The sequence below is a fragment of the Equus przewalskii genome, chromosome 4 (genome assembly GCF_037783145.1).
Source record: "Equus przewalskii isolate Varuska chromosome 4, EquPr2, whole genome shotgun sequence".
Taxonomy (NCBI): Eukaryota; Metazoa; Chordata; class Mammalia; order Perissodactyla; family Equidae; genus Equus; species Equus przewalskii.
The window spans coordinates 77,218,421-77,235,664 of NC_091834.1; the positions used below are offsets into that span (position 1 = coordinate 77,218,421).

A 17,244-nucleotide genomic window follows, 5' to 3' on the forward strand; every position below is an offset into this window, starting at 1 on the left:
TTTTATTAGGATTTTGTCATACTCATGTTTCATACATAACCTCTAAAGCCTCATTTAATCATGTAATAGGCTAAAAGAAAGAGAAAAAATAGGAGACAGAAAATAATGTATTTCTGAAAAAAGCACAAGCCAGAGGAACACAGTTTAGTAAGCCCCACTGAAATCTCATGTTGAGAGCTTGGAGCTTAAACGTGAGCAGACGCGCTAAAGGCATCTTAGTTCTTTCCTCGATTTTCCCCTTTGCTGTACACAAACCCAATCCTTTAATTTCCCCTAATTTTCACACTAAGGGTCTTGGTCAAAGGGGTTCTTTTTTAAAATTATGCTTTAATGATATCTTGCATTACAGAAATTTGCTTATCTTTCTAAAAGAAACAAACAAAAAAATGCTGTCAGACTTCTTATGCATCTTTTTAGAAACACCTTGAAAATAGATAATCCATGAAATTGGTGAGGTTTTTTCCTGTTCAACTATTTCCAGAGGAATAAGATGCCTAAAATATATCCTAAATATTGAATGTGTGTAGGCAAAGATAAGGAATCGGTAGAAGCAATTTACTGGAAATACTTTTCTCTCAGCTTGTGAAAACCAGAAAGCTTCTGGTTTGCTTCCAAACTTTCATTTAGGTTTTTATGCCCCCTAGTGGTCATTTGCCATTTCTGCAGCTGTGAAACAGCGCTGATATTTTTACAGCATTTCCCTTGTGCAATGCGTGTTCAAACTGTTTATATTGATAATATATGACACTGACATGCCCTTAAATATTCAAACCATAAAGTTTTTAGCAATATTTGATCCATAATTATGGTAATTTAATAAAATCTCTGAAAACTCTCAGGAAAATTCCGATGAAGACATACACTGTCATGGAGCTTCTGCCCCATCTGAATTTTATACATGAATTCCTTCCGCGTCCGTGGATTTCCTGCTGAGAACCTCTGATTAAAGTGGGGGATGCTCTAGCTGCCTCTCTCATTTATCAGATGCTAAGATTATTAATGTTTTGAACAGTGGAAAAAGTAAAAAAGAAAAATACACTTTTAAAAGAATAGTAGCTCAAAATTTGGCGTAGATTTGAGAACACAGAATACTTTAAATAACTATATATGTGAGGTAATCCAAAAGAATTCATGAGCTTCCAACCCGGCTAAGAACTGAATGATTCTACAGGCAAGAGAAGTGGAGACAAAATTAAGGCAGCTTTTTAGGCAAACATTGATGTTAAGATGTCAAAGAGAGAGGGCTGGCCCGGAGACTGAGTGTGCTCCGCTTCATTGGCCCAGGGTTCCCTGGATTGGATACTAGGCGTGGACCTATGCGCCATTCATCAAGCCGTGTTGTGACGGCATCCTGCACAGAGGAACCAGAATGACTTACAACTAGGATGCACAACTATGTACTGGGGCTTCAGGGAGAAAAAAAACGTGTCAAAGAAAAATCTGTCTGTTGTCTGTTGTTGAAGTAATACCAGGCCCCTCTGGCAAACGAGTTCTGCACCACAAGCAGGTGTTATATAGCAACACTTAAAAAAGAAAAAAGTCGTTTGCTATTTACAAACATTGCAGCTACTATAAAAATTATCTGTCAAACTCTGATCCTTCTAGAATACCTAGCTGATGGCAGAAAATCCATGAATAAACACAGATACTGAGACCCTGAGGGATAGACTTATTAGCTGGGAAGTGATCCAGCTTCCAGGTCAGAAGAAATTATTTCTTGGACTTCTCTGATTAGCAGTCAGCTCTAGGAAAAAAATTCAAACACAAAAATCAGCGATTAAAATGCATGCACACAGACAATTAGCCAATAACTTTCACCAGAGTTTTATTATACATGTCACTTACTTTCATCTAATTTTTTAAAGAATACTATCTTAGTCCATTTGGGCTACTATAGCAAATTACTACAGACTTGGTAGTTTATAAACAGAAATTTCACCAGAGTTTTATTATACATGTCACTTACTTTCATCTAATTTTTTAAAGAATACTATCTTAGTCCATTGGGGCTACTATAGCAAATTACTACAGACTTGGTAGTTTATAAACAGAAATTTATTTCTCACACTTCCGGAGACTGAGAAGTCCAAGATGGCACCAGCGGATTCTGTGTGGTGGCTGGTGAGGACCCACTTCCTGGTTTGTAGCCTGCCCTTCCTGCCGTGTCCTTACATGATGGAAGGGGCTAGGGAGATCAGAGGGATATCTTTTATAGGAGCACTAATCCCATTCATGTGAGTTTTACCCTCCTGACCTAATCACCCCTCAAAGGCACTAGCTCCAAATACCATCACATTGGGCATTAGGATTTCAACATATGAATTTGAGGGTGACGCATTGAGACATATCACAGCAGATACCTATTTTTCAAATACTTACACCCCAAAATGCTGATTTCTGTCCCATATGAAGTGGTTGTTTTTTTTTTAACTAATGTAACAATATTTATTGAACTAGCACCTGCCCTATACAACATACAGGATGCTCCTGGTCTTCTGTGCAGCTGTGCAGCATCTATTCACTCTATTCCTTATTTCTAGCAATTTAAGATTTTTTTCATTGTAAAAAGAGAAAGGGAGAGCAAGAGATTGAGTTGCAGTAAAATCAAGGTTTGTTTTCAAATCATCATTTCCTTCTTGTTGTATGAAGATCTTTTCTACCTTCATGTTTGTTTATAAAATACATGGTTTTTGTTTTCTCTCTTAGTAGCCAAGGGAAATAGTTTCACAGATGGAAAGTCATGCCTTAGCTGGTGAGGTTTGCCCTATGTAACATTTCTCCTTTATCAAATGAGCCTACATTTATCCTCTTCAAATAAAAAGAGAAGAAAAAATAGAAACTATATGAATTGGACTAGGAAGCTAACAGTATTGCGCTCAAACACTCTGTGAGAAAATTCAAGGAAATATTTCTCCAGTTGAGATCTAAAGAAACCACACTCTAACTATATGATTTCTGGAGAAATGCCAAAAAGGGAAAGCTTGAGTAGATATTAATAAGATTTGGTTTACAATGTATTGTGTTTAAGATTTTTGCACACTTTCAAACCTATTTCGATATTACTTGATAAATTGGCAAGATGGGTGGATGGATGGATAGATGATAGATAGACAGACAGACAGATAGATAGAAGATATATTCATTCTACTTGTTTGTCTGAATTAACCATGTTTTGCCACATTTTTGATATTGAATGCATGCCAGAATTTAAGTACTTTGCATGAAACTTTTGGATGATATTTGAGATTAAAATCTTTAAGAACAAACAGTTGAGTCACTTCTAAGGAATTGGCCCTCCACTCAATATTACCTTTAACATATGGCAAGAGATGTAATTTTAACCAGGTATTTTGGGGCAGTGTGTGTAACTTTAGAATTAATATTCTTATGTGAATGACACCTCCATATTGCACCTTTTTAACTCACGTGAAGAGGAGAGGGAGGAGTGAACATAAGGTTTGGCAGATGTCCAGGGTAAAAAAGAAGCAGAAAGAAACTGGAGTGGTTCTACATGGTGGATGTAGGAGGAAGAAGGGAACGTTAGAAGAAGCAGAAGAAAGGAGAAGGAAAAGTATGGGAAAAACTCCCTTTCAATTAGCGAAGTTCAAGTCTGCTCATTTTTATTATGTAAAACTTCTTGGTAGTTATTCTTTTATATTATGCAATTCTCTCTCCTGTTCTATTCTGTCTTTTAAGAATTCAATATTTATCTTATTTGACCTTAGAAACCCCTTATAGTCTTTTAACCAATTTTATTTAAATATGGGAAAAAATGTGACTATGAAAACAAAACCGCATCTATGTAATGTTGTAGTGTAGCTCTTTTTGGGAAATGGATTTTTGAAGACTAGGACAGAATATTAAATTCTGAAGAAAGATAGAAAGAACAGAATATATAATACTGCTGGGCTTCGCATAAATTTAAGAACAAGGAGTCAAGAAAAATAAGGTACTTTTTACATGGACTATAAAGAATGAAACACCAACTGGTAAACAAGTTATCTGGAATAGAAATAGTCATTAAAAGTTGGAAGTACTGTAGGCAATGCTTAAACTTTAAATGATCATTTAGCCACAATGTGTCGCTTCTCATGATAAAGCTTTCTGTTCTAAGCCTTTCTTCCACTGAGTTTCAGAGAGATCTGATTCCTGAGGATACAATGCTGTTTTGCTTGTTACTAAGAGTTTGAATACTAGTTAAAAGATCCTTTGTTAAACGAAGGAAAGCAGCAGAGTTATCTCCCATCCCATGCAGATTCTGTGCCCAATTACAAGTTTGCAGCTAAAAATTACCCATTTCAATTCTCAAGGTCATTGCTAAGTGAGAAAAAAGACAAAATGGCCAATGTAAGAACAGATGCAAATCACGCTGTGTATCTTTTTTAGGATGCTCCAACATATTCAAACTAGTGAAATATGCTTAAAGTATTACAAATATCAACAGCAGGCCAATCTTAAAAAGGAGAGGGGAACAGAGAGAAGAGCAGAAGGGATGATGGATACAAAACCAAGGGGTGTGTGGAAAGAGACAGCAGGTGCTCCTTGGGAATCAGCCAAGGGCTCAGGCTGTCCTTACATGAATAACTACAGGGCAGTCTGACCAGACTTAGTAGCATCCTGCCCATTCTGCTCCCTTGTGCTCTCACCACCTCCCTCTGCCTTAGCTTCACAACGGCAGAGGCTTGGGGACCATCCTAATTTTCTCTAATGTGGGAAAGCTCTGTCTTTTTACCCAAGAGTAAAAAGATGAGAGATGGTGTCCCTGCCCATGAGTGCTTCATTCTCTTTCTCTTCCTACCATAATCTTTGCAGTCCTGTCCAGTCATCTCAAGCGTTCATCCATGCTTTGTTGATTGTGAAGGGAATTTGGATTACAAAATAAGTATGATGGAGGTAAATAATAAACATAATTACATTTGATGCAGATTAGCCTAGCCTTATGATATTAAACCACTTCAATGTATCTGTGAATTTGCTGTCGTTCAGCAGGCTGCTTTATATCCTTACTTTCTACTCTTTTGTCACAAAATGAACAACATATTTCACTTTACCCGTTTTTTCTCTCTGAGTAACAAGTTCACTTTCTGCTTTACTGATTTGTATTATAATCTCTGTTTACATTCAGAAAGAATTTGCAAGGATACTTTCCCTGATTGATACTTTCTCAAATATTGCTTTCCCAGGGAAACGTGCTTTTCATTTGGCCCAGAATCCCTTTAACTGAGTCCCTCAGAATCCATTTTCTCCTTTCTTCTTTTCAGCATCGCCCTTCTGAGTGTACGACTACCCCTCCATCCCTACCACCACCACCACCTGCTACCTGGATTTACCAGTCTTTATCTTGTTAAAGTCTTGCTAAGCTTTGGGTCATACCACACAGTTTAGCCCTTTATTTTCTCTAATAGTTACAAATATGCTATCCTTGTCTGCTCTAAGACATAGTGAGCCTAGAATACAAAAAGTAGTTAATAAATGCTAATTAAAAATATCTTAGAGGCAGGATAAACTATATGATGAATTCATTTAGCTATTTTATTTTGTTTTGCGTATTTCTGTTTTAAAAGGTTTATCTTAATTGCATGGACTCCATTTGTGTCTTCTCTGGCCTTGACAAATAGCTGAGTTTTATTTACTTTCCCTTTTGAGAAACACTTTCTGGATCCTAACTGGTAGACATTAAAATCAAATCCCTTTTTTGAAAAGCTGCCTGTATGCGTGCATGTACGGGGGGTTATGTATGGTTTAGACTTCTCCAGGGCCTCCTGCATAATCAGTGCAAAAGCAGAGGAGATGTGCATACAATATGGCCAGGCACTCAATGTGAACTGTGGCAAACAGAGAAATTAGCTCATGTGCACACAGCATTGTATAAAATGTTGATCTTTGAATTCCACTGATGTATCCCTGTGATAGGAAAATCCTAAAGCCTTTTTTGCTCACCTGATAAATTCGTTTAGTTTTGACTATTTCCTCACTACCATAATCTTCAGAATATGATTTAGCTTCCCCACTGGGCCACAGAAAGAGGCCTTGTTTCCTTGTTTCATATGCACCAAGCATTCCAATTCTTGGGTTTTTGTGTTTTTGTTTTGTTTTTTTGTTGTTGTTTTTACTATAAATTAGTACTGTCATTCTGATACCAAATCCTTGTGGGAATTTTAGGTATGGTGAATTCACTCAACTCTGATCATCCACAAACACTGACAAGAGTGAGTAACTAGGCCTTCAGAACAGAGGACCAGAGCCTGGAATGGAGTCTCCAAATACAGGGCTAGTCAGTGTAGCCTGTTGTCACACTCACCAGCCTTTCCTGGGCCAATTCCTCAGCAACTTCTATCCCCATATTGACATATATGCACTAATATAGTCAAAAGACCTCCTTCTTGTCCCCCTCCCCAGGAGAGAACTCTTGGAAGAATTCTCTATCAGTAAGATAGAGAAAATGTATTCATTCAACTAATATTTGTTAAGAGCCTGTTTTGTGCTAGTGAGACATGAAATAGAGCAGCCCCTGCTTTATCGAGGTTCTGTCCTAATGTCTGCAGGGCAGGTGGGGAGTCACAAAATTAATGCGTTAATCAATTAGAAAATATCACGTGTTAGTAAGTACTGTGAGGATAATAAAATGGGAAAACGTTACAAAGAATGACTGGAGGAGAGGATAAGACCACTATGGATAAGGTGGCCAGAAAATGACTTCTAGAATGAAGACGTTTAAGTCTCAGCCTGAATGTTGATGATCTGAGGGCTGCCTGTATGACAGAAAGCCAGATGGCCAGTGTGGCTGGAGGACAGTGAGCTTGGTGGAAGGTGGTGCATAATGTAGGCAGGAACTAAATGAAATAGGCCTTTGGAGACAAAAGGAGGAGTTTGGATTTATTTTAGTTTCAAGTCTATTAGAAGGTTTAAGCAAAATAGCAACAGTCCAATCTCCATTATTAAAACTATAATTTTGGCTGCTAGGTTGGCATGAAATGTAAAGTGGAAAATGTGGGGAAGAGTTCAGGTAAGAAGCTGTATCCTTGGCTCCGGCAAGAGATGATGATAGCTTGCAATACTGCGGCAAAATGGGGGCTGAGGGAGGAGATCCAAATGGGCTATGATTTGGTTTGATCAGGGACAGCAAGCCCAGCTGAGAAATGAGACGCAGGGACTGTGGATTCAGGTGGCTCTTTCAATTTTGATATGAGCAACTGGGCGGTTTGTGGTTCCATTTAATTAAAGGTGATAGACTGTGGGAGGAACAGATTTGAGGGGTGCAGAGGAAGCTAGCAAAATAAGAGTTCTTTTTTGGCTAAGTCTTAAATGGCTCTTAAACATCCAGGGGTAGGAATAATCAAACCAGACCACTGAAGATGTGAGTCTGACTTTCAAGATAGACATCAGGACTGTTGATGTCAATTAGGGTATCAGCAGCATGTAGATGGTTTGAAGCTATGGGATTGGATGAAATCACATAGGAAGAGGGTTTATATGGAGAAAATAAGAGGACTCGAACTTGAGACCTAGATTACACCAAGATTTAAAAATCAGGAGAAAATAACCCAGAAAAGATGATAGAAAAGTAGCAGCCAATGAGGTAGGAGGACCACTAAGGAAATTTTCTAGTACTGAAGCCAACAGAAAGTGTTTCAAGGAGAAAGAAGTCAACTAATCAAAAAAAGAGAGAGAGAGATTGACTAAGATTATCACGGAGAAATGGTCATTGGATTTCATAAGTGAAGGTTAATGGGACCTTGGAAAGTCTATTTTTTAAGTGATTATATCTGATGAAAGGAATATGATATACTGCTTTTGCTACTTCAATTTCATAACCAATCCAATGTTGAAAAAAAACTAAGTGGAAAAATGTGTTATCTAGACTATAAAATTCAGCATGGAAATATTGATGATTAAATAAATGTAAAGAACTATGCCACATTGTATAAAGGACAAATTGAAGAGCTATCATTACATCATCTGGCTTAAAATACTTTCCAATCAAAGAGATTTCTAAACGTTACAATCAATTTCTGCAAGGTTGAAAGGTAATTTTTTTATATTTAGATATTCATAATTTGTGGTTTACTGAAATCTTAAGCCATGTATATTGTAGTCATGAAGTACAGATAGATTCGTCCAAAAAATCATTTGACTTAAAGCAAAAAAGCTATTTGTAGCAAGTGGAAATGACTTTCTGTGACTTAAACAATATATTTTTTTCTCTAACCCAGGTATGGTGACATGGTACCAAAAACAATAGCAGGGAAGATTTTTGGTTCCATCTGTTCGCTGAGTGGTGTCTTGGTCATTGCTCTACCTGTCCCAGTGATTGTGTCCAACTTCAGTCGGATCTACCACCAAAATCAACGAGCAGACAAACGGAGAGCACAGAAGGTGTGTATTCAGCATTGTGCAACCATGATCTAGCATCTCCCACTTTTTATAGTGAGCTTTAAAATCCCTTACCGGCTATTCAGTGTTCCAGATTTGGTCGATAGTTGCATCCATCAGCACAAGCTAGGTTCTATTACAGCAAAAAAGAACCTTAATTTCTCAGTGGCTTAAAACAGCAAGGAATATGTCTCAATCATGCTGCAGGTCCCTTACTGGTCCAGTGATGGAAACTGCATCTTGACAATGTACTTCTGTCATCGTTCAAGCAGGGGTAAAATACATGATGAATCACACAGTGACTCTAAAACCTCCTCCTGGATGTGGGCCAAGCCCCTTCCATGTCTATTGCATTAGCCTAAGCAAGTCACATAGCCATGTGTAACTCAAAGCGCGTGGGGAAATATAATCCTAATATGCAACCAGAGGCAGAAAGAAAGAAACATCTGGTGAACAGCACTAATCACAGTAGTAAAATGAAAGATAGGTCCTTGGCAAATTTTATTAGAATGAGATTTCTAGATCTGATTCAATTAGTCTCTGTCCACCAAGATCCAAGCTGGTTCCAGTAGACCAAGCCTATTAAAGATCAACAAAATGTGTCGCACATATTTTCCATAGCTGACCCAGAAAGTAACAGAAATATGCCCATTTGTAGCTGAGTTTTGTTCCTGGCCCAGCAGTTTACTGTTTCTCTGAACTTCATGCCAGTTAATTAATCTCTCAGAGTAAGTAATGTGCATATTCATCTGTAAAATGGGGAAAACAATACCTACCTCACAATAAGATTAAGATTATATGCAAATGGAGGCCAGCCCTGTGGCATAGTGGTTAAGTCCGGCGCGTTCTGCTTAAGCGGCCTGGGTTCACGGGTTCGGATTCTGGTCCCAGACTTACGCCCACTCATCAAGCCACACTGTGGCAGCGCTCCACATGCAAAATAGAGGAAGATTGGCACTGATTTTAGCTCAGGGCTAATCTTCTTCAACAACAACAACAAAAGATTATATGCAAACATATATAAATCTATGTAAGTATTTCATGATATTCACAATATTTAACATTTACTGATGGCTTATGGTATGCCAGGTATTGGTTTAACGTTTTTCAAAAAATAATTCATATAATCTTTACAAGTCTAGGAGTTAGTTACCATTATTATACCTATTTTGTACATGAGAATGCTAAGATACCCAGAAATTGGGAAAGTCTAAGGTCATATACCTAATAAATTGGAGAACATTCAATCAGCCAATCTGGTTCCCAGGTTCATATACTTCAATATTATGATAGGCTGCCTCTCAGAAAAACTAACTAAATGTTAGCACACTTCCCTTCCTCATTCTTTATCAAAATAGTCACCTTGAGAGTCTTGGCCTTTATTGATTAGAAATAATTTTGGCAATCTCTTTTGTAGTTTTCTCAAGACCGTGGTGCGGGATTTTCAGTATTCTTCACGGACACTATATCATTGTCCTTCAAAGAAAGATTCATTTTTTTAATATCCAAAAACCACTTATAATCATGACTAAAGTGGATGCACAATCAAGGTAATGTGGTATAACTACAAAATACCATGAGAGATTTGGGCAGTCCATAACTGTCTTTGTAAGTAATTCCAGAACAGGATTTTAAATATGCTTTTGAACAATGTCAGTCTCATTATTAAAGTATAAAATCTCGTAAAATAACTCTTTGGAAAGTTCAGGTTAATCAGTATGGTCACACAGCATATTGTCCAGAGAACTTGTTCATGTTCGTCATCAGAGGTCTTCCCTTAGCAAAGAATCACTCTTTCAGCCTTGGAGTTTCTTGCTTGATGGAATCCCTCATTTTTGGATAAGTACCTAGCCTTTAACTAATTATGGTAGAGAATGATAACAAGTAGTCCCGTTATCATGAATAGATAGAACTGATAATCCAATAAACAGGGAGGGTTAGAAAAAGGCACCCCCTGGCAGTTGTAGAATCACGCAGGGCACACCTTTGGCAAGCAGAGATGGAGGAATTTCAGCCACAACTGATCCATCCAGCAGGGACTTTCACGTACCACAACTGTGGCTCTGCCCACACGCTACCATCCCTCTACTGGGCACACAGGTACATCATTTAAAATAATAGAAATTCTACAAAAAGCGTAGCTCCTAAGCACTCATCCATCTCCATCCTAGAAATTCCTTCTTTAATGGAAGGGCTACCTATAATTCGTCTTTTCAGCAACAACAACAAAACAAAACCCAAAAACAAAAAATTGCCTTTATGAGAACTGTAGGAAGTAGAAATCTCATTTTTAAAAAAACAGTCTCCAGGGGCTGGCCCAGTGGTGTAGCCTTTAAGTTCACACACTCCACTTTGGCAGCCTGGGGCTCACCAGTTCAGATCCCAGGCTTGGATCTACGCACGGTTTATCAAGCCATGCTGTGGTGTGAGTCCCACATATAAAATAGAGGAAGATGGGCATAGACATTAGCTCAAGCCCAATCTTCCTCAGCAAAAAGAGAGGACTGGCAGTGGATGTTAGCTCAAGGCTAATCTTCCTCCAAAAAAAAGCCAGTCTCCAGAATATCTGTATTTTTGGGGCTGGCCCAGTGGCATAGTGGTTAAGTTTGTACACTCCACTGCCACGGCCTGGAGTTTGCAGGTTCAGATCCTGGCCATGGACCTGGCACCACTCCTTGAGCCATGCTGTGGCAGCATCCCACATAAAATAGAGGAAGGTTGGCAACAGATGTTAGCTCACAACCAATCTTCCTCACACACACACACACAATAGTCAAAATATCCATTTTTTAGAAAAAAATCTTGTCATCTGTAACAGGCAAATCAATAAAGAAAATCTAAGAATGTTCTAGAAGCCTTTTTGCCTAAATAAATTTAGAATGCAAAAATAAATGTGATTTTTAAAAGTACATTAAATTGAAAAGCATGCTTTATGAATGCTGTATGTCATCTTTAAAATATTCCTCTAAGTTTCTGCCATAATGCCATGAGTTTTGTACATCATGACTACTAGAAATATTGGCTTAATGAAGTTGAATATTATCACCTACTGTGATATGTCCAGGTTCTAGTCTGTGAACAGTGGATATGGAACCAAAAAAGTTATCAAAGGATATTTCCTATTTTCCTTCCAGGGAGATTTAAAAAAAAAAAACAGATAAACATTTATGAGGTTAACGTAGTTCACATTAATCTAGAACTGGGCAATTTGACAAATATCAAAGTTATGCAAAAATAACCAGCTAATTAAGTCAAGCAAGCAATCCATTCAGTAAAAACATCAGTCAAGCTGAGTAATATTTTAAAATGTTTTTTAAACCAGAGTTTTTGGTGTTTAGTCCCATTTGCCAAGTCGAAGCTCAAGCGAAAGCACGAAATAAACACAATATGCATTTGAGAACATCCCCATTATCACTCTCTGGGGTACTTTCCTTCTTCTAGGCTCTTCTTCCTAGTAAGCACTCTTCCTGCTTTCACTACCTGCCCCACCCTTTAAAGGGAATGCAAAAACTGCCCCGTTTCTATAAATCCGTGATAAATTCTTAACTAAACACTGACATGTGGGTGAATGTAGACTTAAACTGTGACATCTCTCCCCGACCCCTCGTTGGTAATTTACTTTAATAGATTTATTTATTCACTCAGTAATCCGATAAGTATTTATTGATCAGAATGCATTTGCCAAAATAAAGCTAAATTGGTACAAAGACAGGTAGTAGGGTAGATACTTTGAAGCAGGGAGCCTACTTTGTTTTAAAATACAAATCACACCACTTAGTCATCTGTATACTTAGAAGGCTAAACTGTAATTATCATGTATAACAGTAATAGTGATTATAATTATAGTTTAATAATGTTAATAGCAACAACAACCCTCTCTAGAGTTTCTAGTATGTCCCAAGTGCTTTATACCTATTATTCATATTTTCACAATCAACTTGCAAATAAGTATTATTATTTCCATTTTACAGATGACTTGCTCATGCTCATACACCTGTTAAGTCTAAAACAGGAAAATTCTGGCATTATTAGAATTATGAATCTTCAGGGATTTTTCGTTAGATGATTCTAAATACAGTGAGAAGTTTAGAATCAATGAACCAACATATAGCCAATATACAATGTAAATAAATTTTTTACTTTTCACTTGATGTTGATGTCGACATAGGAAGATGTTACCAATATTGTCTGCCATTTATCACACTGCTATGGTAGTTCTCAAACTTTAGATTTATTGGAATCATCTGAAGAGCTTGTTAAAATACAGATTTCTGGATTTCATCCCCAAAGCATTGATTCAGTAGTTTTGGGTTGGAGCCTGAAAATTTGCATTTCTAAGGAGTTTGAGGGGGTGTGATACTGCTGCTGGTTTGGGGACCATATTTTGAGAACCATGTCCTAACACATTCAGCAATGTCCAAATCAAAGAATTTCTTGCAGAGTTCTAGAGTAATTAAATGCAAGAAATAACTCCTTGCTAGAGCCTGAGAATGATCTCTTAGATTATCCACTATTAAAAAATATTACCCACTATTAAAAAATATTATCCACTGTTAAAAAAAATCCACAGATCTCTGTGGATAACCTAGTTTTCAATTTGTCTGTGGTTTAATAACCCCCTACTATTAACGCATAGGAATCTTCACGTTTCGTACTTCTCCATAAGCACTCTGTGTTTCAGTCTTATTGAATTACTTACCTCTGCTCTCAAGTCTCCATTCCATCCCCTCACTACTGAATGAAGCCAACTGGCAATCTCCAACTGAGGGATCAAGACTTAAATATCACCCATTCTGTGAATATTTTTCTGAATGGTATGAACACCATCAGTTGCTCATTCTTCTCTTTGCCCATAATAATGTGCATACTCTATTATCGTGTGTTACACTGTCTTGTCTCTCTCCTCCATCGTACTGAGGACAGTGCCCAGCATGAAATAGGCAGTTAATATTTGTGTAATGAGTGAAAGAATGAATGCATGAACAATAAGATCTTGTTCGCCTTCACAGTGGCTTCCATCCTTGAGTAGGGTGGACATTCCTAGGACCAGTTGAAAACAATATGGGGAAGGATGATTTTGTCTCTGGCACCCTCCTACATCCTCTTTTAGTTTTCACCTTTTCCCACTTAGAGTCCTCTGGTTGCTTTCTCATTCCACTGACCCTTCCAGAGTCCCTTCCACTGACCCAAATCCCAGCACTGTTTCCACCCAGCACTGCCACGTCCAGGAGTAACCAAGCTATAGAGCTGCAAGTCTTGCACTATCGCCCACTGCCTTCCTTCATCTCTCTTTTTATTTTTATTGGGCATGAACTTGTCTCATTTCTAGGGAAACTATTTTCCTTTGCAAATGGAAAGATTCCAATAAGTTCCTTAAATTTTTAAAAGCTTAATATGCTACCTCCACATAAGGCATTTTACTAAACCTTAAATGAAAGAAACAAGTGTAAGTAAAATTTCCAGAATAGGTGGAACAGGGGGTATGTGGGCTGATATTTGAGGAGTAAGGAATTGCCTCATATTACAAAGGAGAAAGGTCTTCTCTACCTCACTTTTAAGTGTGCCTATCATACCTTCATTTTTCAAAAGTATTGCAAATATTTTGTGATTTGGTAGCTAGATGGTCCAATAATTGCTCTCAATCTACCTCATACCTCATTTAGAGATGGATCTCACTTAAGAAAATCATTATCTCAATGGTTTGGGGCTTATACATCTTTCTTTGATTGGCTCCTCAGCCTCTGTTGCAGAGAATACATTGTAAAGTTTATATAATGTCATTTGTTGCAATTAAAAAACAATCTACTTGCTAAAAAGCACTGTATACTAGTCTCTGAATGTTCCACAATAAAAGGGTTCCATGTCAAATTACTTTGAGAAAAATTGCATACTATATTCCTCTTTCATCTTCACAACGAACATCTACACTATAATGTGTTGTAAGGAATCCAACGCCAAAGAAACTTGTTTAACCACTCACCATTTCCCAAACTTTTCTTGACCACAGAACCAGTTGTTTGTTTCATTTGATTGCCTTGGATTTTACTCCTAACACTTATTAGTTCCTTGGAACCAACTTTGAGAAACCCTGCTAAGTTTAGAGAGTTAAGGAAAAAAATGAATTTATGGAGAATTGGGATGCACAGGAAAAATGGCTTATGAGACAAACAATTTTTCCCCAACACCATCAGCATTTCTCAAGGCAGATGAAGAATTTGAAAATAACTGCAAAGCTATTTTGTACACTGGCAATATTTTTTAATTAAAATTTTAGAAACCTCCCATTTTCTATATGACTAAGATAAAGTATTTACTGAGACCTTACTCTAATTTCCATAATATTTACTAGTATTTGGCCATGCCAAGAAGTTGTATTTCCTACAGGGCTGTGGGTGGGGGGCTAGAAGGAATACGTTTTCTTAATAGTGGATAGTTTTCTTTTAACCTCCCAGTTACACAGCCAGAGTTGCTAAGATTGTTGTTCTGAGTGGGTCAGAAGTAAACTGATTTTCTAAAATATCTTTGTAAAAGAATTTCCCTCAGTTATCTACTGGAACCAAAGATGTAATCACAGGTCATAAAGGCTAGCATTAAACAGACATTTGGTGCGGTGTTCCACAAGACCAATTAAACCAATTAACTTGTATTGTATTGGAATAAATGAAAGAAAAGTGGAGATTGAAATTGAGATGGGAGGTTCTTTTTCTAACACAGTACATGACTCAGCAAAATGGCTATTCTGTCTTTAAAACAACTGCTTTTTCTCTAAGCTTAGAACTACTTCTATGGTGGTGGCTGCCACCATATGTAGGCTTTCCATTATGGGAAGTACATAGATGTCATTTTCCTTTGCTGGACAGTATTTTGGGTTAATATAAATGTCTCATTTATGAAAGAAAGTAATGTTTCCTGATATTGCTGTTAAATGCTTGGAGAATGACATAGGTGAAACAAGTAACTATGATATAGGCAATATAATTACATGCAGGAGTTGCAAAGAAAGAAAGAAAAAGAGAGAGAGGGAGAGAGGGAAAAGGTAGAGGAGACTGGAGGGGAAAATTGGGAGAGGAAGGGAACCAAAAAAGGCATTGAATGTTCCAGGAGACCAATGAGACTTTAGGACTGAACTTTCACAGTAACCTCTTTCTGGAAACCAACTGTATATTTAAATTACTTATTTCTGGATTATTACGTCAATTCTAAGTCATTTCCAAATGTGCTTGTCACTTGCCATTGTTTTATTGAGTCTGGCCTGAAATCTTGGCTGTACAGAGAGCTTTTGAAGTTGAAAATTTTCTACCTTCCAACTTCACTCTCTTGTATCATCTCAGTATTTTGAGTGATCTACACATTATCCTGCCAACAAAGAGTGAAATTTGTCTATTTTTCCCATCACTTATAAATATGATCTCTGTACAAAGTATTATTTTAACCTGGAATCAGCACACAGGAAGAGGAAATTCTCGGAGGAAGAGAGGAGGGGTGGAGTTGAAACCAGATGATATCTGAATGCTATTTTGAGAGCTTCCGATGTCTCTGTGCTCCTCTCAAATGCTGTGGGTGAAAGGGCATCTTGGCACAACTACTTTGGAAGGAAGTTTGGTGAAACCTGTCCCGCAAAGCACACACATACACATACACACACACACACCCCCTTTGATCCAGGAATAATTCTGCTGCTAGAAATTTATCTTGAAGATAAGCTCATTGTGATGTTGATGCAATACCAAAAGCAGGCAGCTTTGTATGTAGTAGCAAAAGATGCTTTAAAGAAATTAATTGTAGTTGCTTTAAAAAATTAATTGTTGGGGCTGGCCCAGTGGTGTAGTAGTTAAGTTTGCACAGTTTGCTTGTGCAGCATGAGGTTGGTGGGTTTGGATCCAAGGCACCAACTTACACCACTCATCAAGCCATTCAAAATAGAAGAAGGTTGGCACAGATGTTAGCTCCAGGCCAATTTTCCTCACCAAAATAATAGTAATGATAATAATAATAATAATAATAATTGTGCTCTGGCTAAATAAATAATGCTTCATTTATAGAGTGGTACATTATATACCCATAAACAAATGAGGTGGATCTAAATATGTAGATATGGAGGGAGTTCCAAACTGTATTAAATGAAAACAGCTGAGTGCAGAAGAGTGAGGGCTATTCTCCCAACTGAGTAAAAATATATGTGTATATATATATGAATATATATATATATATATATATATATACTTGCTTTTATATGCCTCAAAAGTTTCTGGCAAGATTCTCTGGAAATATTAACAGTGGTTCCCAATGAAGCATAAGGGTAGGGCAGCTCCAGCGTCCAGAGAGACTTCCTTGTTTTTCACGTGCATTTGTAGTATTGAAATTTTGTCTGATATATATTCATTTTCCATTTTGAAAGTCAAGATAATTGAAAAATTTTTATTATGAAGAACATTCCAGGACTAGAGACTAAAGATAGTATTTATCTGGGTTGTTTAGAAAGGGAAAGGAGTCTTTGTAGGGTAATTTTACGAGCAAGTTCTTATCCAAGCCATCCCAGTTGCTTCCTTACATACGCTTGCTTAGATATGCATGGTACAAATAGAGTTGTCACCAAAATAGTGCTCTCCAGGAGGTGAAAACCAGACTCCCTTCATGACAATTTAGGGCAGAGAGACACCAGCACTTCTAAAGTAGAATGGAATATCAGAAATATGGCTGAACTGTCAGTTTACTCAGTAATAGCATTTGGGTGACCTCACTGTAACTGTGAACAATTTAAGTGACCACACTAAACCCTCTGAATTGAGGAACATTCTCTATACATAAATTCTTTAAAAATTAAAAATAACGTTACAAATATCTCTGAAGTGGCTCACTGTGTTCTTCATT

At 37.4% G+C, this 17,244-nt stretch overlaps 1 protein-coding gene across 1 annotated transcript in view; it reads left to right on the forward strand.

Annotated features, from left to right (window-relative positions):
- KCND2 (potassium voltage-gated channel subfamily D member 2) overlaps nt 1-17,244 on the forward strand; it is a 453,684-nt gene that overhangs the window by 425,907 nt on the left and 10,533 nt on the right. The window contains exon 2 of the mRNA XM_070616395.1: nt 8,214-8,376. Coding sequence (XP_070472496.1) covers nt 8,214-8,376 — 163 coding nt within the window. The remainder of the gene's footprint in view (nt 1-8,213; nt 8,377-17,244) is intronic.